The sequence below is a fragment of the Glycine soja genome, chromosome 14, assembly GCF_004193775.1.
Source record: "Glycine soja cultivar W05 chromosome 14, ASM419377v2, whole genome shotgun sequence".
Classification (NCBI taxonomy): domain Eukaryota; kingdom Viridiplantae; phylum Streptophyta; class Magnoliopsida; order Fabales; family Fabaceae; genus Glycine; species Glycine soja.
The window spans coordinates 1307311-1332208 of NC_041015.1; the positions used below are offsets into that span (position 1 = coordinate 1307311).

Consider the following 24898-nt stretch of genomic DNA (forward strand, 5'->3'; position numbering starts at 1 on the left):
TATTAAATAAACAAAAGTTGCAAACGCGGGCAAATGAAGTACATCGATCATACATTCATACTCACTCTTGTATGTACCCAAAAAAAAGTATGACGCGCTCATACTACAATGTTGCCTAAGGTTGTGCTTTCCAAGAAGGAAGAATTGAAATTGCACATGAAGGTCTAAACCAAAACATTTTCCAGTTAAAAATTAAATTTTCTTGATTTAACTTACTATTCCAAATTTTCAAGAATAGAATCTAATGTTTCAAAAAATAGTTTTTACTCTACAAAAATTTGGATGAAATTTTTTTATCTGCATGAATTAAAAACATCTGACTTAAGTTTCTAGAACTTTTGACATGTGTTAAGGATTTTCAACTTATGAATCCTAATCAATTGAGTTAAATTTTTTATTTTAAATCTCAATTCACTCTTATATATTAAAATACAGAATTTTTTTTATAAAATGAAATTTTTAGGTGCATTGAATCTCAATTAAGACTCTGCGTAGTTTGATTGATTTATTTTTTAAAAGAAAACTATATATCATAAAATAATACTCAACCCGATTTATTATACTAGTTAAGATTAACAATAGCATTTGAGGAAAAAAAAATTATATGTATAATACCAAGAACGTTAATTGACGCATTAAGAGATAATAGATTAATACAAATTTTTAATATAAACAATTATATTCAAATTTTATATACTAATAAGTTTTCAATAATTTTTTCAAATACTTTAAATTTGACTAAAATTTAAAAATAAAATATAAAAATACCATCATTTTAAAACATTTAAAATCAAAGGAAATTTATAGAAAAAATATTTCAAGACACTTCATAACATCAATTAAATTGATATAGTGTGTATGTCTGTGTTTTTTTTTATAGTAATTAAATTGATATAGTGTGTTAATAACTGATTTTATTAATGATTTTTTTTACTAGAATTTTTTATTATTAATGATTAATACTCTTTACTTTCTTTCTTCTTTATTGAAACATGCGAGCAAGAGACAAAAGTGGAGTGAAAAAACGACGTCGCCGTTTTCCGTAACGATGAACCGTTATTAAGCAACGACGTCCCTTCATGTGATTCGAATCCAACCAAGTAAACAAAATCCACTCAAAATTGGAGGGTAATCAGCTTCAATTTCTTTCCATTTTCATTTTGCCCTAATACCCTAATTAAAAAAAAAAAAAATACCCACAGTGAGTGAGAGAGAGAACAAAAAATAAAAATGGTGATGCTTCATCCCCTCACAAACCCCAACCCAAACGAGCTTCTCTCACTCTCATGCTCTTCTATATTCCACCACAATGCATTCACAACTTCCGTTTCCTTCAAGCCCAGAACAACAAAAATTGCTCCTCAACGCCTAAGTCGTCGTTTCGGTTCGGTGAGATGCTCCTACGCTTACGTAGATAACGCCAAAATTAAGGTTGTCGGCATCGGCGGTGGCGGCAACAATGCCGTTAATCGCATGATCGGAAGTGGTTTGCAGGTGGGTCAATTGAGTATCGTCTTTGCCACCCAATTTGGAACATCGATAATTAGTTATTATCAATATCATTTTTTTTCAATGGTTTCTATTTGTAGCGACTCCAATGCTTTGCTTCTTGTGTTTGGAGGTTATACTACTTTAAAATAGTTATTAGAATAACAGTTCTATTTACTCTTCTCTTTTTTTTTTTTTTATCTTGACTGCGCATTTTGGATTCACTTATTTAATCCAATGTTAGTTTTTAGCCGTTGGCGTTATTCTCTAAGATACCATTTGTGTTTGGACAAAACTTAGATATAGTTATTTAGGAGATTTTGCCCAGTTAGAATTAGAGTTTCACCTCGATAGTTTGCATAATAAATGCTTATATTGGATGTCGGCATAGGTTGCCAAGGTGAAACTCCAATTCTGATTGGAGAACAACACAAAAGCACCTAAAGAAATGCATCTAGTTTTTCGCCTTTGTGTTTTGCTGCCACCGAGTGAATAATGCAGATGTTATTGTTGAATTCTGCTGCATTTTCATTTCAATCAGGGTGTAGACTTCTATGCGATAAATACCGATGCTCAGGCACTATTAAATTCTGCTGCTGAGAACCCTATTAAAATTGGAGAAGTTCTGACTCGTGGATTAGGTCAGGCACTCTACTTGCATAGTTTTTACTATGATGTGATTTGTTTTTGTGGCTACAGTCTTGTTTCTTTGCTGAATTTGTTGACAAATTGAGGGGTGGCCTTTGATTCAAATTACTTGATAGAGATGCAGGTACAGGTGGGAATCCACTTTTGGGGGAACAAGCTGCGGAGGAATCCAGAGATGCTATTGCTGATGCTCTTAAAGGATCAGATTTGGTATTTATAACGGCTGGGATGGGTGGGGGAACCGGGTCTGGTGCTGCCCCAGTTGTAGCCCAAATATCAAAAGAGGCAGGTTACTTGACTGTAGGTGTTGTTACCTATCCCTTCAGTTTTGAAGGACGTAAGAGATGCTTGCAGGCAGGTGTCCTTTTTCTCGTTATTTGGGAATGTGACTACTGAATTAGTTTTACTCTTAATTAATACTACCTTCTTTCTTTAATATGTTGAAAAATATCACTTATCTTCTTCCTTTGCAGTTTATTTTATCCTGGTTAAAAGTGTGTTTGGAAATTCATTTTTTGACATTGTGTTGATGAAATGAATGAATTTTCCAAAACACACCATATAGTTTGTTATCCAAGTTATGTGTCATGCAGTATATATAATTTATTGTCTGAAATTTATTTTATGTAGCAGATAAGAGTCTGTGGTTCATCTGAAACTTGTAGTTTGTCGTTTGAAATCTAGAAAATAAGTCTCTAGTTTGCATTTGGTTTTCTTCAGGCCTTTGAAGCCATCGAAAGGCTGCAGAAAAATGTTGACACACTTATAGTTATTCCAAATGATCGTCTGCTTGACATAGCTGATGAGCAGATGCCTCTTCAGGATGCTTTCCGTCTTGCAGATGATGTTCTACGGCAAGGCGTACAGGGAATATCAGACATTATAACAGTGAGTTGATTGGCAAACTGTGTATTCATATTTTTTTATTCAGACACTAGAACATGATTTAAGTTCCTTGTTGATCCCATAAGATCAGTAACTTGCAAAGGGAAAAGGGAAACATAAAAAGCTTGAACTATTCTCCCCCTGCTTGTTCTTTAGTGCTTTTGAGTGGTCACTGGCTCACTTCTCCTTCATAATTGGGCATTGTGGCTTTGCATTTATGTCAAGGGTATGTCCATGGATTTTTTTCTCAACACAGTAAACTGGTGTGCCTTCTTGCAGGTACCTGGACTTGTCAATGTAGATTTTGCTGATGTAAAAGCTGTGATGAAAGACTCTGGGACTGCAATGCTTGGTGTAGGTGTTTCATCCGGTAAAAACCGAGCAGAAGAAGCAGCAGAACAGGCTACTTTGGCTCCTTTAATTGGATCATCTATTCAGTCAGCTACTGGGGTAGTGTATAATATTACTGGAGGAAAGGACATAACCCTGCAGGAAGTGAACAGGGTTTCTCAGGTATTTAAAGATTGTCACCACTTTCTTAAGAAACATTTTGTTTTTCCTTTGATCTTGTAAATTTGTTGCAAACTAACCATATAATGTTTCTTGATTTTGTGTTTATGATTTCAAGTAGAGTGCTGCAGTTTTTTGTTATGTTGATATTTTTGCATTCATTTTACCTTAACATGTTAAAAAAATTATTAAGTATTCCTCTGGAATTCATCTAGTCACAAGAATTTCAGATAGCTACCCAACCTTTCACTGGAAGAGAAAGAAAAAAGGAAAATATCAATATTTCCCTCAGGGGTCTGTTTTTCTTTTCAGTTTGTGCTGTATTCCGCCTTTTGCTGTATGGTGGTATACTTACTGGGTTCACTCCTACCTTTTCTTCGTATTTGCCTTGTCCTTAACACGTGTAATTTTTATAGGTGGTGACTAGTTTGGCTGATCCTTCTGCTAATATTATATTTGGAGCTGTTGTTGATGATCGCTACACTGGGGAGATTCACGTGACTATAATTGCAACTGGCTTCTCACAGTCTTTTCAGAAGAAGTTGCTAACAGATCCAAGGGCTGCAAAGCTGCTTGACAAAGTGGCTGAGGGCCAAGAAAGCAAGGCAGTCCCTCCTCCCCCCAAGTCCTCAATCAAGGTTGAATCTAGACCATCCCCGCGAAAGCTCTTTTTGTAGTTGCATGGTTCTTTTACCCTTTTCTTTTTTCCAATTATTATATTGTAAGTCATTCTGTAGTACAATGATCTTGATGCTTAATTTAGTGAGATATCATTCTCTTGATGTTCTTTCCCCTCCAATGTGCACTATTATTTTCAAATTTAAAAGCAGCTTAGTTTGAGAATATGTTGTGATTTTATTTTCATTTTATTTTGTTTTTTCAAGGATTTGCATAACAAGTTGTAATAAAAAAAATTACCATTTTCTAGACATTTTTTAAAAAGTTTAATGTTTATGCACTAAATCACCGTTTAAATTACTTTAAAATAATTATTTTAAAAATCAATAAATTTATCATATATGGTAAATTGTAATTGAATGACTGTAATTTTTTTTTTTTACACTATCAATGTATAACATTTTTTCTCTTTTTTAAAACAAGAAATAAAGCAATCAAAATGGCATTTTTGTAATTGCAAATGAAAGAAAAATAAAAACAAAATGCATCCTTGAATCGTTTTTGCCAGATTAAGATAACAATGAATTATAAATTGAATTGAATATGAATACCCTCTTGTTCTCCCTTACTTTAGGATTTTCCCTTCTTCCCTTGGAAAAACACGAGGGAAGGTTATAAATATGTGATATTGCATGATGATCATGCATTGAGGAATTCTTATAGCTAATGTGTGAAGACCTGGTAATAGAATGCATTTAACTAAACTAGATGTCGTCGAAGGATAAAGTTATTATTTTTATAAAGAAAACGTTATATTGATTCTTTGAATTATCAATGATTCTTTGAATGATCAATGCATTTGAGAAAAATAATCTAGAAACCATTACAAATAAAGTTTTGAATAGTTGAAAGAAAATTTAATAAAATATTAAAAACAAAACTACAAATTTAAGTTAAATAATAAGATTAAAAGGAGTAGAGTAACTTGTAGGATTTATTTAGTGAATTTTTCGAAATTACATCATCAAAGAAAAAATTGCTTAAATTGTGTAAAATGAAAGGGAAAAAAAGAAATGTTATGATGGGATTTAAGAAATTTAACTTAAACCTCGTTGTGGTTGCACATTAAAGTTTTTATTTTATTTTTTATAACTGGGTTGCACATTAAAGTTGCACGATATTAATGCAAATCACGTACATAATACTTGAGCACAATCTAACAGAGAAATGTGTGAAAACTCAACCACATTGATACTCCAGCCAGTAGCATTCACTTTCATATTTGTAAAAGAGAAAAACACACGATATATAAAACACCAAGTATGCCAATTACAATACATCGCCTTTCACGACCTCAACAAATTCCATTGCATTGGAAAAGTACCAAGAGAAATGGGGAAACCTGATTATGATTCTTTAGTGCACACGGCAGAAACAAAGATGAAAAGCAGACTCAAGCCAAGTTGGGTATTTTATACATTACAAATATTTGACCAATAGCCAAATAACAACAATCAAAGCCACTATACCAACCACTGATAATAGCATGCACATGCAGGAGCAACCACCCTTGGTTCGCTTATTTAAAACCGCTAAGTTCTTCTGCACCCGCTGTTTTCACAACAGAAACATAAAAGATAAGCAGCAAGTAAATGTCAATAATATTAACATGATTTAACCTCGATATGACCAAACAAGAGATTTGGTCCCAATAAAGTTTATGATAAGAGTGTTACCCTAAGCCGAGAATCTGTGACATCTACATGTTGGTCTAAGTCATCCTGGCAGACAAAGACAAAAAGAAAAGATTCAGTTTTAGAAGGGAGACAACAAAGCCTTGAACCACTAGCTGAGGTTGACTACATAGATTACACAACATCATTCAGCTCGGATCAAAACCAAAGCTTCAGGAAGAACAAAAATTAATGCACAAAGGGAACATACAATTAGTCTAGTGTGTAGATCCAGCTCTTCATTAACTGCCAATGCAATATGTTTGGTGCTTGCCACGGTCTCTTCCAATTGCTCAAGGCCATCGTCTTGTTCTGCTTGTATAGCAATGCACTATAAGATCCAAAGAACAGATTAAAAGCAATATATTTTCAAACAATCCAATCAAGTGACCTTTCATAATTTGCCGCTGAAGTCCAACAAGTCCATTGTTGTCCAGGCCAACCATTCTGGTCATTGCATCTGGTTTTCTTTCTGGCCCAAGCAAACTATCCCTATTTGCAAAGTTTGACATGTTCAACGTGGAAGCCATCTGATTAACTTTTGATCTCAAATTTGAAAGCATGTCCTTGCGCCGATTCATCTCCTTCTCAGATCTGCATCAAGTCAGCAAAATACACTTCATAAAACAATAGTGCAAACTTCATCATACACCTTCACAGCTGAATTGAAAACATTGCCTCTTTTATTTTAAACCACATAGCTTAATAAACAGCATGACCTTTTTCAATCAGCATAATCAACAATTACACACTCACATGGGCTGCTTGCCGGGAAGCTTTGACAAAAGGGACTGCAAGCTATCAAGCCTGGTCCCCAATATTGTAATCTTTCTCCTTATAGCAGATGAATGATGCTGGGTTTCTGGTCCAGATGCAGGAAATGAACTCTGCTCAGAAATCATGCCACTGATATCATCAGCAAGTTTCAGTGCTTCATTATATTCCTTCACCCATGAGTCTGAAGAAGATGCCATTGGCCTGAAAGAAAGAAGAAAGTGAAAAAAAAAAAAACAAACAAATATGATGTTTACATGGGAGAAATGAAGAAATAGCACAGCAATTAACAGGTGGACAAAACTTGGATGCAGTTTTTTAAGTACTTTTGGTGTTATTCTCCAATCATAATTGAATTTTTACCTTAGAAATCATAATGCACATGTTACCAAGGTGAAACTCTAATTTTAATAGAACACCGAAAGCATCTAAAGAATTGCCCGGTAATAAATAAAGTAGAAAGGCCTAGAAATCTTCAAAACGGTATGGGACATGATTATCGCAAGATAAATTCTAGTTGCTTAGTACAACCCAACCCATACACAAATTTACCAGTACCCCTGTTCAAATTAAACTACTTATCTCAACAAAGCTTTTCTCCATTTAAACCAGAATTGCTGTTAACAGCAAGTACGAAAAAAGAATTGATGGTGATTACTAATTTACAACAATTCAAGTATGAAAGAACAGCATGAAGAACCCTTAAAGCTCATGGTCGCACAGGGTAATAATAAACCATGGAGTCATCATGAGATGCTGAGAAAATCGACCATCTTTTTAACATGAGCTAATTTCAGAATCAGGCATACACAAAACGCACAATTCAAAGAAACGAAGAAGCAGAGTGCAGTTCAGAAGGAGAATTGTGTTGATCACTGAAAGTAATTGGAATTAGAGTAAAGAGGGGAAACGATCGGAGAAGAAATTACACTCTTTTTTGGGAAGCTACCACTGCTGTGACTGTGAGGAAGAGAAAAGGGGTGATGGACGCGATGTCGTTTAAGGAAGGTGCCGATGGCGATGGATGGGATGAGGCGTACGGCGCCACCCACCAATCGTCACCGTCGTTTACCTTGCGGGATTATGGAAGATGAAAGGTTTCGAATAATTCATTCACCACGACGTCATTTTCGGTGTCATTTTCTCGAGCATTTTCTTTATCTTAGGAACTAGAAACACATAAAAAAAATTAAAAATAAATGTTAACTTTTTCTGTACATCATCTTTTAGTGTTTTTGTTTTTCATTTTGTTACGTTAAATTTAAAAAAAAAAATATTTTGATTTTTAAGTTTTAAAAATCAAGTATTTAATTTAATTTATTACATTCAAATATATTTCAAATTTATAATTATAATTATCATCATCACCGGTAAATCATTATCATTACCATTAAACTTGTGACTTTTTTTCATTCACCATCTAATTCACTTTATATTTTTAAATTAATATGCATAATCCTTATCTAGCAGCAGTATTACGCAGAAGAGAAATGTAAAATATATATATATATATATATATATATATATATATATATATATATATATATAAATAACAGTTATAGATTTTTAGCTTTTCCGGGGTAGAATAATTTTGAGACTTGGGAGGCTTTGTAAGGGTGGGGATCTATATTGATCTTGAACACATATCCTGTGTCAAGTATGTCTTCTAATAAAATGTTTTGCATTCAAAAGAAAACAATTGTTGGATAATGTATGAATGTATTAAAAGATGTTATGATTTTAATTTGTTGGTTGAATTAAGAATTTAACTAAAATAGATTGAGTTTAATTCTTTGACAAGTAATCTCTTTAAATTAACATTAATGTTTGTTAAGGCAAATAATTTTAACTTGTGTCATTAATAATGTTTGTAGCAATATATTATGGAATAACACTTAAATTTAAAGTAATAAGACATGCGTAACTCTTAAATGCCCTAGTTAAAGTATGAGTGACTAGTTAGGTTGGTCTGTCTTTTAACGAAACTAACTTAAAAGTTAGGTGTTGTAATTTGAAATGATAACGTGAAATTTAAAGATATGGCCAGAATGACTCCATACTGCATCCATTACTTGCTTGCAATGAGTCTCATGTTGAATATCCAGACAAGTTGATGCATGCATAACAATTGATTCTTCTTCACGGACAGGAAAATTAGTTGTCCAAAATTGTCTCTGAGGCATACCATACTTGAAGCCTCCTTGATCACCAAGGAACGTTGCGTTTGTATTGCATTTCAAGTTATCGCCCAAAAGGGGGGTTCCATTGAGTTGCTTTTGACTAAGTTCCTCTCCTTGCCATAGTGTGTTCTCCATTTGTAACTTTCTTCCAATCATGTAACATCTCTCTTCCCGTCTCCACAATCTGCCTCTAGATGTCCATCCCATCTTCATAGTTTTTCATTCCATCCTTGCTCGTTGCTCCAAACAATCATCGCAAAATCTTCAACCTGACGCTTTTCTAGCTTCATCATTATCGAGATCGTAACCTCATATTAACATTAGAACTATGATTCCTTATATCCACTAAAATTAATCATAACATTATGTTCAAAATTCCACAAAAATACATGCATCAAGAAGTTCAAATTATAAATTCATCTTAATATAAGGCAATCAATCTCAATTTCAAACACGTTTACAAGATTTCTCATTATAAACAACTTTAAATTATTCCACCTATGTCCAATAAGTAAAAAAGCATAAGAAAAAAAATGTTAAATAGTCATTTTTATTCCTAAATGTGTAATCCACTAACATATTTGTCCCTAAAAGATTAAAATTCAAAATTTAGTCATCGAAACTGTAAAAAATGCGACAAATTTATTTGAGCCAGTAATATCTACAGTAGCCATAGTAGAACCGAAAGCGTCTTAAAATTGTTGTAACAATAATTTATGGCAAACTGAAAAAATTATTGGCTGAGTCACGGACAATGTCGCTTTCTTTAAGAAGTTTCGTGGCACTGCCAAAAATTGTGCAAGCAGACTATCAACCACGACGTCCCCAGGATAAAACAGCCCAGATCACTGTATAAGATTCTCACTGCACTGAGGAAACCTTTTTTAGAATTACACCCTCTTGTATGACTTGAAAAGTCACTCTAATAGCCAACCGAAAAATCTGACTTAAAAAGTCACTCTTAAAACCAACCGAAAAATATGACTTACAAAGTCACTCTTAAAGGTAACCGAAAAATATGACTTACAAAGTTACTCTTAAAGACAACCAAAATTTTAGAGCGACAGAAAGAAAGAGGGAGAATTTTACCGAAAATGCATCGACTGAAATATGGGAGGGAGAAAGAAAAGTTGAGGAAATGCTTTTCAACTGGGACAAGAAAAAAAGAATAAATGAGCTCTCTATAAGTGTTTATCCTAAGCGATGTGGGACTTTAAGTTTTTTTTTTTTCAAACTTTCATTTGTTCTAACAATTACACACGCGTGTGTGTATTGAGTTATGGTTTCCTCACCACTTAAAATTACCATCAAATACCCACACAGCGATTACACTTCTAACATATTTCTAATTTCCTTTGCATTTTTTTATATTTCTTTTGTCTTTTTTATTGCATCACATTAATTACTCACGTCTCTTCTATTTTCTTTTCTGAATGCCTAAGAGATGACTACCATTTTCTCCCCATGTATTTGTTACTTGTACTCTACGTTTTGTACCTTGTATTGAAGCTAAATAGAAGAAAAGAAGAGTTTGTGTTTGGAACTATATACACACTTGGAAAGTAGTTATAGTTTTATTATGGGTGTTTTCTGATTTTTTCATTCATGTGCATGGTCAAGTCATTAATTAGTTCCGTATGGTTTGTTCAATTTTTCTATTAATATACAAGTACGAATGATATAGAAGTAAAGATTTTAGTGTATATTTTATGATCTTTTTTAATTACTGCAACTTAAACTATTAATCATTACTTATGTTCTTCATTCAATTATCAAAAGAAAAATTCAATTATTGTGTCATTATATATGCTCGTGTAGAAGTTGCTATAAAGGTTGGATAAACATTTGATCGTGTTGTCATTTTCTTTATACTAGTGCTTATACAGCGAGAGGGGCATGTCGACAGACAAAATCCCTGTATATAGTTCTATAATTTAATTCGATGATTGAGCTTATTTTATGTCAATTTATTGGTAACTTTGTCTTATTATTTTAGCGTTACTCATCCATAAGAAATTCAAATTTTATTAGATTCAATTTCAATTAGTTTGATATCTTTTTCAAATCATGGATACAAGCTAAGTACAGGCTATGTAATAAGGTTTGTGATTCATTTCATCTCTCATCTTCTTAATTTGGTTTAAATAATTCCAAACAATTCGTCAGTGATTTTTTTTCTTTATTACCATTTCGTAGTTTTGATGTTAATATTTTTTTACCACATCAATTAATAATTTTTTCTGATTAATATAAAAATAATTTGAATTTAACTGTCATGTATTATCAGTGTAATTTTTACACTTTTATATAATTAAAAAAACCAAAATATTTTATTTTTACACTATTATATAATTAAGAAATCAATATGTCTTTTAACGTAATTATTTTAAGGTCAAACTTAGCGTATATAATAATACGTAATTGAATGACAATTTTTTTTACACTTTCAGTATATTATAATAATTAAATTCTTAATATTATTGAATAATTTGTATTATCTTAATATTGTCCACTAACTTTTTTAGACTACCACACTAATTCTTTTAGTAATATAATAATAATATGATTTTTAAGGGATAATAACAATATAATTAAAAATCTATTTGTATGAGAATTTAAGTCAATTTGTTGTCAAATTAAATAGTTTTATTGTGATATATCTACATTTCTTAATTTTTCATCAATAAAACTTCACATAATTGTTTGATAATCATGTTTTAAAGCGTGTTTGGTTGTGCTTCCTTTACATGCCATTTTAATAATTTCACATCAAAATACATTAAAAAAAACATGAAAATTACTGCGTGTTAGAGGTCACTTTGGGATGGATCATAATTGTGATAAAAATCATCATGAATGTGAAACAACATTAAATTACTTCAATTTTTCACATTTTCACCCGGATAATGGTTGTCCATCGTGATTTTATCGTCAAAGCTCACTTATCAACATTTGATTCTTGGTTGCATTTCAAAAAAAAATTTGACAGCTGCTTTTTCAATTTCTAGTTGCATGTGTAAAAAGAAATTAAGTTTTTTTTTATTGTCAATTATTTTGATTAGAAATACAATTTTGAACAATGACTTTAATAACCTAAACATTTATTAATTATTACATCAAATTTTATAAATATTGGTTTACCTTATTTCAAACAATAAATATTGGTTTACCTTATTTCAAATATTTATTATTTATTTTAAAAAAGATATTATAATTTTTTTTTTATTGTAATAGAAAAAAATATTATCAACATGGTGCAATATGACTAGCATCATTAGGGTTTCAATCTCATGTCACCAAAGAACATCTATTGAGAAATATCAACAATTAATCCTAATTCTTGGTCATAAATTGATTTTTTTTAAGTAGAGAAATTAATCTTGATTCTCGACCGAGAGGTATCCAAATTAAAAAAAAAAAAGGTAGAGAGGGAATTAAAAAGAGATCTGGTGCAGAACTCTATTAAAAAAAAGATGAAAAGTGAGTAATTTGGAAATATATTAGAAAATAAAGAGGGTGATTGTAAAAAGGGAAAAGATTGAAGCACAAGAGAAGAGAAGAGAGGAGAGGGGGGGAGAAGGGGTTGCAGAGAGAGAGAGAGAGAGAGATGTCATCATCTTCAGACCTGGACAGGCAAATAGAGCAGTTGAAGAGGTGTGAGCCTCTTAAGGAGTCTGAAGTGAAGGCGCTTTGCCTCAAAGCCATGGAAATCCTTGTCGAAGAGAGCAACGTTCAAAGGGTCGACGCCCCTGTCACCGTTCGTCACTCTTTTCCCTTTTTCCTCTTTCTGGGTTTCGATTTACTTATGATTTCAGCTCTCACACTCAACAAAATTACCTCGTTGGATTTTAGTTCAATACGATTAGTTAGTTGATAACTACTTTACTTGGGACTTCAATCTATATAGGGCTTGCTATAAATGTCGTATATAGTGATGAGAGAAAGGTTAGGTGTCATTCTTTCATGGGGATTTGGTGTTTTTTGTGTCTCTTTATTTTGACCTATTTACAAAATTCGTTGTTTTGTGCTTTGTTCTGTGTTCAGAGTGTCATGGGGCACACAAAAAGTTTTTTTTTTCATTTTTTTTTTCTGTTACTGTGCATTTGGGGTCTACTCTGCTGTGTTCATTCTTCTTTATGATTCTGCTTCTGGTTTTTGTTGTTTTCAACTGATTAGTTTTGTTGGTTGTCTTGGTCTTTGTGTAGATATGTGGTGATATTCACGGTCAGTTTTATGACATGAAGGAGCTTTTCAAAGTAGGAGGGGATTGCCCCAAAACTAACTATTTGTTTCTGGGGGATTTTGTTGATAGAGGGTTTTACTCGGTTGAAACGTTTCTGCTTCTGCTCGCTCTTAAGGTGATAATTTATTCTTCTTCTCTTATAAAACTGCAAGTTAGAAGCATCTTCTGTGGTTTATGTGTTTATTTTATGCTCTTTTTTTTTTTCTGTATGTTAGATCTGTTTTGGCTGCCTTTTGACATTTTAAAAAAACGTCCCAGTCAGTTTAACCTATGATTATCACAGAAGTGTGGTTGGTCTCCGAGCCATGGGCTTGGTGGTCACTGCATTTATTGTTTTTGTGTTAACTTTTTCAATTTTTTTTCTTTTTTGAGAACACATTTTGCTACTGCTGGAATGAAATTCTACAAGTTTTTTCTATGGGATAGTGTGAGTAATGTAAGGATGCTTTGTTATTGGTGATGCTTTATTAATCTGTTCTGGTACTAAGGTTTTGTCAATAAAAAGTAGAATAAAATTTTGAATTTTGTTCTTTTGGCTGTTGTTTGGTGGATTTGAATACACTGAAATTTATTCAGCAGTTTTGTCCTTTCAATCTCGTCAGACAGGATTTTATTTGCTTGCTCTAGGGACTCGTTTGTTTATAATATGAAGGACTACTCTTTCCTTTTGAGCTTATGTTCTTTTGTCTATGCTGTTTTCTTTAATCTATTTTCTGAGAGGATTTACTGTCCTCATTCTTTCTACTTTGTCTCTTGATGAATTCTTTTTCTTATGATTTTTCTAAAAGAACTAAAGAAGAAAAACAAAAGATAAAGTTTTTTCTGACTTTTGACTACTAGGTTCTGTCAGATGTTGACTACTCATTCTTTTTGTGCTCTTAATGATGTTTCTTTCATTTTATTCGTTATTGTTGTAACTAATTAATGGCATACAATCAGGTGAGGTATCCGGATCGGATAACACTCATTAGGGGAAACCATGAAAGCCGTCAGATCACCCAGGTTAGTCTATCAGCTAAATTAGAAAAAAGAAATAAGTCCTTTTCGTAATCATGATCAAGAAAAGTGGGAAAGACACTAAAAATTTTCCCAACATTTTATGACTCCAGAATACTTATTCAATTTCCATCACTTGACAGGTGTATGGATTCTATGATGAGTGCCTTCGAAAATATGGTTCAGTCAATGTCTGGAGATATTGTACCGATATATTCGACTACTTAAGGTTTGCTAATATCTGATAGATCACCAGATTTGAGTCTTGCATCGGGAGCTACTTCTCCTTAAGAGTTTCTTGATTTGCTGTAAAAATTCTGAAATGGTTTTCTCACTGCAAATTGTGTTTTCCATGCCATGCCATTGCTAATTCCTCTTTCGTTACTTGTAGTGTCTGTTTGTTTTACGGGCACAGGGACTGCTTGTTTTGTTTTTCTTTGAAATTATTGTTCTGGAAAAAAAATTCTGGATTACTTTTCTTTATTATTCTTTCAAGTGTCTAATTCATGCTTGAAATTACTTGCAGAATGTAAACATTCCCTTTCTATTTTAAGAGGGAAAGGGGTTTGGGTGGACTTGAGCTGGGTTAAAATAGGAAGGATGCTTTATGTCTCTTGTCTTCATTTATTTTGAAAGGGAAAGAAGTTTGAGAGGGTGCTTTTAAAATCCATTGATTGGTTATTTTGACAACCTTGTCTAATAAATGTATAGACTGAAAATGCTAGCAAATATTTAATACTCTTTTCGAAACACTCCTTCCATTATTAAGTAAATTATGTGTATTATATAATGGGATTCAATTCAATAATAAAGAGAGCAGTGTTGTCAATCTTACCTGTAGGATCGTATGATCTAGTTTTGTGGCTATTCTGTGCTCTTGATTAGATGTAGAATTGTACGAGTGGGATTACAGTGCCAGGTCACAAGCTTTTGGAATGATCTATCCTCAACGAGTTGCAGAGTGTGCCGTGAAATTGTGGGCTAGGTTTTATGAACTGGTGGGGAAAAGATTATATATTTGCCCTAATCTCTCCCCCTTTTCTTCATGTGACACTCCAATCAAGCGATCTCCCTCTATTCGAACTTGTCTCTGCCATCTATTCTCTATTTGAAGCTCGTTTTGGCTTGGCTTACCTGAAATTGAGAATTTTCCCTGTTTTCTCTGTTTGTGTTCGACCTTGGTAACCATACTTATCTTCAGTCTCTGTTCTTGTTTGGAACCCATTTTGACTTGGGTTGGAGTGTTTCTCTGTTCTGATCTTTGTAGTGGCTAGTGATTCAGTGTTGAGTGGTTCTGTTCTCTGCTTCTCGTTAGAGCATTTCTGATTCAATCCGATCATCTTCCCTGTCCACAATTTTTTGGCTTATAAAAGTAGTGTGAATTGGGCTTGATTTGGGCCTTCATTTAATGTATGTCTTTTTAATCTTTGGACTGGCTTCTAAGTCCAGTACGCCATCTGCTCCCCCCTCCCCCGAAATCATTATCAAATATAAAACGAGATGCATTATTAATAAAAAATTACTACAAAATAAATATCTGAATTGTTATCTAAGTCTTGTGGTATTATTATGCGTCTTAATTAATTATGCATCTTGTGGTATTATTACGCTCTTATATTTTTGGTAGGATTTTTTAATCCGTATACAATCACATGGTTTATGATCTTTCATTGCTTCTCGATCCTCGATAGAATCTCTATTTTAACAACATTGAGGAGTGTCGAAAAAAGTGTTAAAATGCTAGTGTTTCTTGTGCATAGAAATAACCAAAAATTAAGAGACAAGAGGTATAAATGGAAACATTCTTGTGTCAAGTTGCTTGTAAGACAACCTAGCTGCATTTACAGATTTAATTGGTATAGCTTGACTCTTCCGCTAATAGTGTCGTATGTCGATAACGACAAACTGCAGCTTGTCCGCTCTAATTGAAAACAAGATTTTCAGTGTTCATGGTGGTCTTTCTCCTGCCATTTCAACACTGGATCAGGTCAGGAAATTTACCCTAATTTGTTTGTTTTTGTTTAGATTGTACACTAGCAATATTTTTTTATATGATTTATTGTTGATATCTAGATACGAACTATTGATCGGAAGCAAGAAGTACCTCATGATGGTGCCATGTGTGACCTTCTATGGTCAGATCCTGAAGATATTGTGGATAACTGGGGTCTTAGTCCCCGCGGTGCTGGTTACTTATTTGGTGGCAGTGTTGTTACTTCCTTTAACCACTCAAATAACATTGACTATATATGTCGTGCACATCAGTTGGTAATGGAAGGATATAAATGGATGTTCAATAACCAGATAGTTACTGTCTGGTCAGCTCCAAATTATTGCTACAGGTACCTGATCCACTAATTTATTAAAATGTTTTTTCTTATTTGTGTTCTATGTTTTTAGTAAGACACGTTTCATCTTTGTCATAGATGTGGCAATGTAGCTGCAATTCTGGAGTTGGATGGAAATCTTAATAAGCAGTTCCGGGTGTTTGAAGCTGCTCCACAGGTTTGTAGGCAAAGTCACCTGATATTTATTTCCATTATGAATTCCCTACGCAGAGTGTGCTATACCAATTTTCACAAGTTGTAGCAATATGAGCTTCAATCTCTCTATATTGTCAAATTCATTGATTCATGTGATTAAGAATATGCTTTCATGTGACCTTGGGTTCAGTACTATAAGAATGTGTTTTATCCTACTTTGTTTACTTATCAGTTTGTTTTCATTTGGATTGCACTATCTTTGCATGTTTAAGCTAACAATTGGTGTTCCTTGTTCTTCGTTAACATATGATCTCGTGGAAATTTAATTGTGAAATTTGTCAATTGATTTTCAATTTTTTTAATTTTAATGGAATGTAGGAATCAAGAGGAACACCTGCTAAGAAACCAGCACCAGATTACTTTTTATGAAGTGGATTTCTTTGTTTCTATAATCTACATGCTCAAATTGATGTGGGAAACTTGAATCAAGGAGATGATGATGTCTGACTTGGGAGGAATCAGTGAAGGACAAATCAGTTCTGGAGGCAGGAGTTCTGCATCCCATCCGTCTGCTTCAACCATCTTTAGTATCATAGCAGTATTGTGAATTTGTATGTGATTTGCAATATGTTGTTATTACCTTTGTTCATTCGAAAGCTGTGATGGACAGAGGGTTTAGAGGGAAAATGACGTTTGCATATATGAAAACTTGATTAGGACGGATTGGATTGGATTAGGGAATATTGGGAAATAACTTTCCAAATATATAATCTGTGGAAAAAACCCACTGGTTGAGTTTTGATTATAAAGTTTGGGCCATAAAATTTTATTTTCTTCAATTTATGTAGTTCGTGTAAATGTATTATTGCCCAAATTTTAAACCTGGTGGTTGGTACTGAAATATTGCCATGCCGGAATTTGAATTTGAAGGTTCACTTGTCAATGAAAAGGGTCCTCTTTCTAATAAAATATATCGGAATTGTTTCTTTCCATATTTTTTAAATTTTTCGTGAGCATTAGTGTTACTAATCCACAAAAAGAATATGGGGAACACAGGACTTAAAATTAATTTTTCCTATCAATTCTTAATTAATTTTTTAATTTTTAAAATTAATTTCCCCTTAATTTAAACAATTTGTTTTTATTTAAATTAATTTAGAAAAATTCTTAAAATATACACGGACAGAAACATATTTTTATTGTGTGAAAGGGTAGCAGTAATTTATTGAGCTTTTGCTGATGTGTAAAATGCTTGAAGCCTGAGAAGACAAGAAAGCGTGAGAAAACCTAGAATGCAAAGCTTATGACTAGGAAAGCCAACTTAACTAAATGATGATTTATCCCAGTTCAATCATGCAAAAAAGTTTAACTTTCATTAGATTACATTGGCATTGGAAATCCGAGTTATTGTATTTTTTTTAGCCAAAAGTCTGAGTTATTAAAGTGTGATAAGTTGAGTAATATTTAAAAAATAAATAAAAACTTAAAATATGATTTTGGTTTATCTTTTTTGTTTAATATGTAATTTTGATCATATATTTTAAAATAGATTAAGTTAATCAAAATATAAGAAATAAAAGAAATTAATGTAGACAAAATTGATGATTGGTCTAAAATTACACAATTTTTAAAATAAAAAATCAAATGTCTTTATTTAAAAATAAAAGATTAAAAATGTGAATTTAACAAAAGAAGAAATCCAAAATTAAAGCTATAACTAATTCATGCCCCTCTATATATGAGGTGCTCTCGGATGCCGTCGGCATGGATAAGAATGAGGTGCATGTGTATTTTCAATTACGAATGTTATATCCTTTTATTTTATCTTGTTATGCTAAGTTTAAATTTTTTTATATTTTCAAGACATTAAATATATTTAGTTTTATTCTATACTTACCGTATAAAGTAGCATCATGATAGAGTAGAAGGATACAACATTACTCTTTTCAATTACTATCTCACGTTAAAGAAAAATCAAGGCAAAACTATAAAACAACTTTTTATTTACTTAGTTGAGTTGTATGTACTTGTGCAAGAGTAAAGTTAAACCAAAGTTAAACCATGTAGGTTCAAGAATGGGAATATTGTGAAACAATGCATGTTCAAAAGTTAGAAATTAGAAGAGTTAAATATAATTTTGTTGTTATAAGTTAGTGTTTTTAATTTTGGTCTTTTTATTTTTTTTTTAATTTTAATTTTATTTTCTATAAGTTAATATTTTTATCAATTATGATCTATGTAAGATATTTTATTTATTTTCAATTCATCAAAACATGAATTTATAGAAATTATAAATTAAAAATTAAAATCTTAAAGTGACTAAAATTAAAAATCATAAACTTATAAGGACTAAAAATCAAAATAAAAACTTATAAACATTAAAATATAAAAATAACAACTTAGAATTATAAAAATAAATTCATAGGAAACAAAAATAAAAAAAAATACAAAAATTACAACTTAGAATTATAAAAATATACTCATAGCAAACAAAAATAAAAAATACTAACTTACAAAATCAAAAACATATTTAATTGAAAATGAAAACTTACAGGTCGCGTGGGTCTCGAGCTCACATGTCATTATATTAATCAATGATCACTACTATGCCATCTCAATGTCAATTTAATACTGATTTTTTTAACAAAAAATCCGAAACCAACCACTTCTTGCTACGTCTCCATTCACAGTTGCTGTTCCTGGTCGTTGTTTAAACAAACTCAGCTTCAATCCAATACGATATAATTCATTATTCCACAGATAAAATAGTAAGAAAACTTGTATAACTGTTTCCCTTGGTATGGTATTTCATCATATGGGTGTGTTTAAGTTTTCATCTTTCACTGGATAAACATGAAGAATTAACCATGCTCTAGTCAAAACTTGTTTTGCTCAAGATTCAATAACTTGGTCTGCTTAAAGATATTGGTTTGATCCCTCACACCTGCAAAATTGAATGGCACCCTCAATTTGTTTTCTTCTTCTATCCCTTCTGTTCCTTTCATCCTCCACAAGTGGTGATGAAGAGGGTTTCATCTCTGTGGTCATATCTGATAAGGGGCTTGATTTTGCCAAGGATATTCTGATAGACCAAGCTGTTGCCTCTATTGTTCAGTCTCAGCTGCCACAGATTGAGAAGACTGTGCAAGTCCCTCTTGTTGGAAAAGCCAAAGTGGTTCTTTCTGACATCACTATCAATGATATCCAAGTTAATTCTTCATCTGTTAATACTGGAGAGACAGGCATTGCTCTTGTCGTTTCAGGTGCCACTGCTGACTTGAGTTTGAAGTGGAGGTACTCTGTTAGCAGTTGGTTAGTTCCAATTGGAATTTCGGACAGTGGAACTGCTACTGTAAAGGTATGAATCTAGAATATTACTTTAATTTTATACTGCATACTATAACTTTTATCTTTGAGTAAATAGTTTACTGACTAATATTGTAAAGTGTTTTACATCATGTATAATAAATTTGTTGACTTTTATAATAACTACCTTAAAAATTATATTAACCATGATTTCTAATTGGTTGATTGTAAAAATTAAACTCTTCATCTTTTTGTTTGATGGCTTATAATTTGCTTTGTTGCATTGTGTTTTAATTAAGAAAGGTTGACCTTGAACTAAATAATAAATGTTTTCCTGAATTTGGTTATTTTTATAAAAAATTAGTTAGCCTTGTTGTAGTACTACGGAAGCTATAAAGAGGTTATGGTTGAAATTGCATTTTCCGCGTCTTGCAATTGGTGTAAGACCAACTTGTTAAGGCCTACCAATTCAGTATAATTGAAACTAGGGAATGGAGATATTAAAAAAAGAAAGAAAGAGACGTGGTCTTGAGATGGACAATAAAAGACATTTATTTCAGTATCTGATAGCCAAAACCCCGAGTGAGTAATGTACTTTTGTGCAAATAATTAATTTTTTATACCTGTTTAGTCAATTATATTCCTCATTCTATAGTGTTGTGCTATGTTGGAAGGTTAATGATTTGCAAGTGGGACTTACTGTGAATTTAAGGAACCAAGAAGGAACTCTTAAGTTGATTCTGCTGGATTCTGGATGTCATGTTAGAGATTTATCTATAAAGTTGCATGGTGGAGCAGCTTGGCTTTACCAAGTGTAAGGAACCTTCTTAAGCCATGGTTTTTGATAATTAGGAATTCTTACACATGCTCTATCTTAGACAATTATGTTCTTTTATTGCTGATTAAGGCTTCACAATTCCATGGGGAGACCTTTGGCCGACAGCTATAGTCCCAGAGCTATGTTTCAATTTTTCTGTAATACTTTAATCTTTAGTGTGGGACCTGAATCTGGGAGGCCAGATAAAAGTGTTTCCGTTATCTTTTGCAACAAAAACTATTCTGGGAATATAAAGCTATATTTCTATTTTTTTGCAGGCTAGTAGATGCTTTTGCAGGAAATATAGCATCTGCAGTTGAAGAGGCAATTTCTAAGAAAATAAATGAGGGGATATCAACTCTTGACCTTTTATTGCAATCTCTTCCAAAAACAATCCCATTAGACGAAACTGCTGCTCTAAATGTTTCTTTCGTGGACAATCCAGTGCTGAGTGATTCTGCTATTGAATTAGAAATTAATGGTTTATTCACAGGGAGAAATGAAGTTTTGGTACCTCAAGCTTACCGCAGAGGATCAGACCTTTCTGCTTCCTGTGGTGACAGTTCACCAAAGATGATAACAATTTCATTACACGAAAGTGTTTTCAAATCCGGTTCCTTGGTTTATTTCACTGTAAGTTTCTGAAGTTTTTACCCTTTTTTTTTCATTGCTTAGTCCAATAAATGGAGTTTTCTCTTTCCCCCCTTCCGCTTTTCAGTTTAAGCTATATCTGTGATGTATAATAGTATCATATTACTTGTTGCATTTCTTCCACCGTAATATATTTCAAGTGGATCGTAATGCATTAGCTTATTTCTTTAGGCTTTGGCATTATTTAGATTCTGCAGAAGAAACAATTTCTTTGTTGTTCCACAGTTTGCATGCTTTCTTGCATCATTTATTCATACATATTAGTGGACTGAGTTCTTTAATCATTAAGGTTGGTCATGGAACCTTTTGTTGGAATTGCTCTGAATTTGGAAAAAAGTATTACTTACTGACATCAAATAGACCTTGTGTTGCTGATGCAGATTAGACTTTATGTATTAATTGGGTTGATGCTTTATGAGAAAAAGATTAAAATAGTAGTGCTGATGCTGATTAGGCTATAAGCATTAATTGGGTTGCTCCAATTAACATTTTGCGCTTCGAGCTTTTACGTTGGATACTTTCATGTTATTATAAACTGAAATATAATTTCGATAGTTTGTTGTTCTTTTGCTCAGGCTGATAGTATGCAATGGATTGTTGATGAACTCCCTGATCAGGCCCTTTTGAACACTGCTGAATGGAGATTCCTTATTCCACAATTATACAAAAAATATCCAAATGACGACATGAATCTTAATATGTCTGTATCTTCTCCACCAGATATACAAGTGACAAACAAAGATGTCGGTGTCAACATTTTCATAGACATAACAATTGATGTTCTGGAAGATGGTGAAGTCATACCTGTTGCATGCATCTCGGTGGTATGCTTTAATGAAGTCAATATTGAAGTAGATAGTTTAAAATTTTATGAAGCTTGCACTGTTTAAATAGCCATCCCTCATAATATACTGTGTCTACATTCTGACCAAGCTATATGAAATTCAAGCTTTCCACCATTTTTGTCATCATGTTATCGCGTGCACACACACACATATAACCTTGTATTGATCTTCTGATTAAGTTTTCAGAGTTGCCTACTTTTTTTTGTCCATGCCTAAGATTATACTATTTCTTAAAAGTTCTTTATTTTGTAGTGTTTAAAGAGGTAGCCATGACACATGATTATTATCTTGTCTAACAAGTCCATTAATCTTTGTTATTGGTACAGGATTTTAGTGCCTCTTGTGCTGTGGAAATCGTAGGAAACAATCTTGCCGGTTGGCTTAAATTGAGAAAGTTTTCCACGTACTTGAAATGGAGTAAAATAGGGAAACTGCACATGAATTTGATTCAGGTATATTGGAATAAATGTATTCAGCTTTTTATTTTGATATGAAATTGAACAACAACAAAAGCCTTATCCCACTAGTCAGCTATATGAATTATATGACACCATTCGGCCCAATTAAAGACCAAACTTCAGAGATATCATTCATCATGAGATCCTTTTGAACAACTTTCTCCAATGTCCATCTTGGTCTTCTCTCCCCCTTTTTCATAGGAATAAAAACCATGCAATCTACTCTCCTAACCAGTGCTTCTTCTAGTGGCCTTATTAGTATGTGTCCAAACTACCTTAACTACTAATTGGATGAAATTTAACAATACGAACAAATAATTCCTTCTTTTTTTAGGGACTATTCTAGATCAACCCATGAGTGTTTTCTGTTTCAATTAGAGAGACCACAGTGGTATACAAACGTGATTCATTGTCATGTGAACTGCAAAAGTGACACATTTGCCAACCATTTGTTAAACATATATGATATATTAAAGGTGCCAGGTTTATGTTTTGGTCTATTTCCAAAATATTACAAATGACAACACTGCCATAGTTTGAGGGAAAGACCCCAGGGGAGGGGGTAGACATGCAGTATCTTTTTTTCCTGGCAATAATTTAATAAGCGGATAACGTGTACCAACCATCAAGAACTTTTCAACCCATTTACAACCTTTAGCCTTTCATAAACCAAAATTCTGCACATGGTTTAGCACATATGTAATTCCATCTCCTGTACACAACCACTCCATTTATATTTTCACATATATGATTGTTAAACCTTAGTGATTGTATATCGAGGCTATTATGATGAATCTTACTCTTTAACTGTGTAAACATTTACAGTCAGTGACATCAACCGTCCTCAAGACTGTCCTCATACCATACCTAAACTCGCAGTTATTGAGAGGAATTCCACTGCCAATTCTTAATGGTTTTTCCATTAAGAATGCTCGTATATTGTATGCTCCCCCATGGATTACTGTGTGTAGTGATGTTTCTTTCTCAAGAGACTACTATCTCCAACAACTACCAGCTTATGTATCATAAACATGCTCTCAGAGATCTGTCTGCTTAGTGTACTAAGTGGTAATAAGGTAATGAGCAACTTGTCAAGATGGCTATGAAGAGTGAATGACATGAACATTGGTGTAGCTCTGGATTTTACCTATTGTAAATCATGCTGTCCTGAAGATTACATGGAAAAACTGCCAATAGTCAAACGTCCTTATTTGATTTGGAATGCTCTGCAGTTTTTTTAATCAGGGAATGGTATTTTTATATGTAAATTTGTGAAAATAATATATTAACTTTTGTTTGGATACATCATACATAGATTAATATTTTTGTTTTCCCAAGTATTAACAAAAACTATTTTTTAAAATAGAAACATTTATTTCTTCACTACTATCCAATGAGCGAAACAACTATAATAACAATGTGTTGGAGCATAGATACATTTTTCTTTTATAGACCACGTGTATATTTACAGAAAACAATCTTGTTCCAGCTTAATAAGAAATGCATCTTAGCATACACTTTATATTTACGATTTCATATTTTGTATGGCATCGTAGATTAGGTGTCTTAGCATGTGTGATGCCATTGTTTGCTCTGGATTATCTTTGATATCCAAGTCTGTTGGCTTAGAACTCCAAAACTTTACTTTTGAGTTATGTTATATGCAATCTCAAACCAATAAGAATTTTAGGTCTCAAATTCTCCAAAGAATATACGAATAAATTTTAATTTCATCTTTAACCAACTTTTTTTGAAGTGCATTAAGGATATCTCTTTTGCCTACTAATTAGAGATTGATCTTTTTTTTAGAAAAATGCTAGATTATATGGAGATATTTGATAAAAAAATAAAAAATAAACATTGAATGCATGAACTATAGTAACTTTATCATGGTCTTATATGAAATATCTTTAACTCGACTTCAATGAAAATAACTTTAACTTGAAGTAATTTCAACTTGATAAATATCTTGAACTTGATGTTTATCTAAGTAATTTCATTGTTTTTATGTAGAGTATTTTTAACTTATCATCGGCTAGAATATTTTACATGAATGGACAAGAAAAATCACAAATAAATAGATCTTTTTTATTTATTTCAATTTGTTTTCTTTTATTTCAATTTATCTGAATTAAATTTTAATAATTTTCAAATTAAATTACTATTGGTAAAAAGAATTATATCTGAATTTAAATTATTTGTTATATAAATCTAAATATAATTTATACATTTAATCTATACGAAATAAGATGCTAATTAAATG

The 24898-nt window shown here is 32.4% G+C and overlaps 4 protein-coding genes across 4 annotated transcripts; 3 read left to right on the forward strand and 1 right to left on the reverse strand.

The window, feature by feature from the left end:
- Positions 1-1054: 1054 nt before the first annotated feature.
- On the forward strand, positions 1055-4325 carry LOC114382968 (cell division protein FtsZ homolog 1, chloroplastic-like). The gene is made up of 6 exons (XM_028342520.1): positions 1055-1494; positions 2030-2129; positions 2261-2490; positions 2857-3024; positions 3301-3534; positions 3948-4325. The coding sequence occupies exons 1-6, from the start codon at positions 1231-1233 to the stop codon at positions 4206-4208; spliced, it is 1257 nt and encodes a 418-aa protein (XP_028198321.1). The 5' UTR covers positions 1055-1230; the 3' UTR covers positions 4209-4325.
- A 1054-nt stretch (positions 4326-5379) lies between these two features.
- LOC114385367 (syntaxin-51-like) lies at positions 5380-7837 on the reverse strand. Its single transcript, XM_028345414.1, has 6 exons — positions 7586-7837; positions 6639-6860; positions 6274-6476; positions 6094-6194; positions 5886-5930; positions 5380-5760 (listed from the first exon to the last, which is right to left on the reverse strand). Exons 2-6 carry the CDS (start codon positions 6854-6856, stop codon positions 5629-5631), a joined length of 699 nt encoding a protein of 232 aa, XP_028201215.1. The 5' UTR covers positions 6857-6860; positions 7586-7837; the 3' UTR covers positions 5380-5628.
- A 4517-nt stretch (positions 7838-12354) lies between these two features.
- LOC114385086 (serine/threonine-protein phosphatase PP-X isozyme 2) lies at positions 12355-17481 on the forward strand. The gene is made up of 8 exons (XM_028345056.1): positions 12355-12593; positions 13042-13194; positions 14019-14081; positions 14219-14304; positions 15987-16062; positions 16149-16417; positions 16502-16580; positions 16937-17481. Exons 1-8 carry the CDS (start codon positions 12444-12446, stop codon positions 16985-16987), a joined length of 927 nt encoding a protein of 308 aa, XP_028200857.1. The 5' UTR covers positions 12355-12443; the 3' UTR covers positions 16988-17481.
- Positions 17482-19205: 1724 nt separating this feature from the next.
- LOC114385143 (putative BPI/LBP family protein At1g04970) lies at positions 19206-24018 on the forward strand. The gene is made up of 6 exons (XM_028345135.1): positions 19206-19916; positions 20539-20678; positions 20960-21314; positions 21908-22156; positions 22504-22629; positions 23461-24018. The coding sequence occupies exons 1-6, from the start codon at positions 19515-19517 to the stop codon at positions 23662-23664; spliced, it is 1476 nt and encodes a 491-aa protein (XP_028200936.1). The 5' UTR covers positions 19206-19514; the 3' UTR covers positions 23665-24018.
- Positions 24019-24898: the final 880 nt, after the last annotated feature.

Coding starts and splice junctions, on each gene's coding strand:
- LOC114382968 (XM_028342520.1), top strand. CDS start 1,231: ATGGTGATGCTTCATCCCCTCACAAACCCCAACCCAAACGAGCTTCTC. Junction 2,491..2,856: donor GACGTAAGAGATGCTTGCAG/GCAGGTGTCCTT, acceptor GGTTTTCTTCAG/GCCTTTGAAGCCATCGAAAG. Junction 3,025..3,300: donor GAATATCAGACATTATAACA/GTGAGTTGATTG, acceptor GCCTTCTTGCAG/GTACCTGGACTTGTCAATGT.
- LOC114385367 (XM_028345414.1), bottom strand. CDS start 6,856: ATGGCATCTTCTTCAGACTCATGGGTGAAGGAATATAATGAAGCACTG. Junction 6,477..6,638: donor CTTCCCGGCAAGCAGCCCAT/GTGAGTGTGTAA, acceptor GACTTGATGCAG/ATCTGAGAAGGAGATGAATC. Junction 5,761..5,885: donor TCACAGATTCTCGGCTTAGG/GTAACACTCTTA, acceptor TTGTGAAAACAG/CGGGTGCAGAAGAACTTAGC.
- LOC114385086 (XM_028345056.1), top strand. CDS start 12,444: ATGTCATCATCTTCAGACCTGGACAGGCAAATAGAGCAGTTGAAGAGG. Junction 13,195..14,018: donor TGCTTCTGCTCGCTCTTAAG/GTGATAATTTAT, acceptor GCATACAATCAG/GTGAGGTATCCGGATCGGAT. Junction 14,305..15,986: donor GATATATTCGACTACTTAAG/GTTTGCTAATAT, acceptor GACAAACTGCAG/CTTGTCCGCTCTAATTGAAA.
- LOC114385143 (XM_028345135.1), top strand. CDS start 19,515: ATGGCACCCTCAATTTGTTTTCTTCTTCTATCCCTTCTGTTCCTTTCA. Junction 20,679..20,959: donor GCAGCTTGGCTTTACCAAGT/GTAAGGAACCTT, acceptor ATTTTTTTGCAG/GCTAGTAGATGCTTTTGCAG. Junction 21,315..21,907: donor GTTCCTTGGTTTATTTCACT/GTAAGTTTCTGA, acceptor TCTTTTGCTCAG/GCTGATAGTATGCAATGGAT.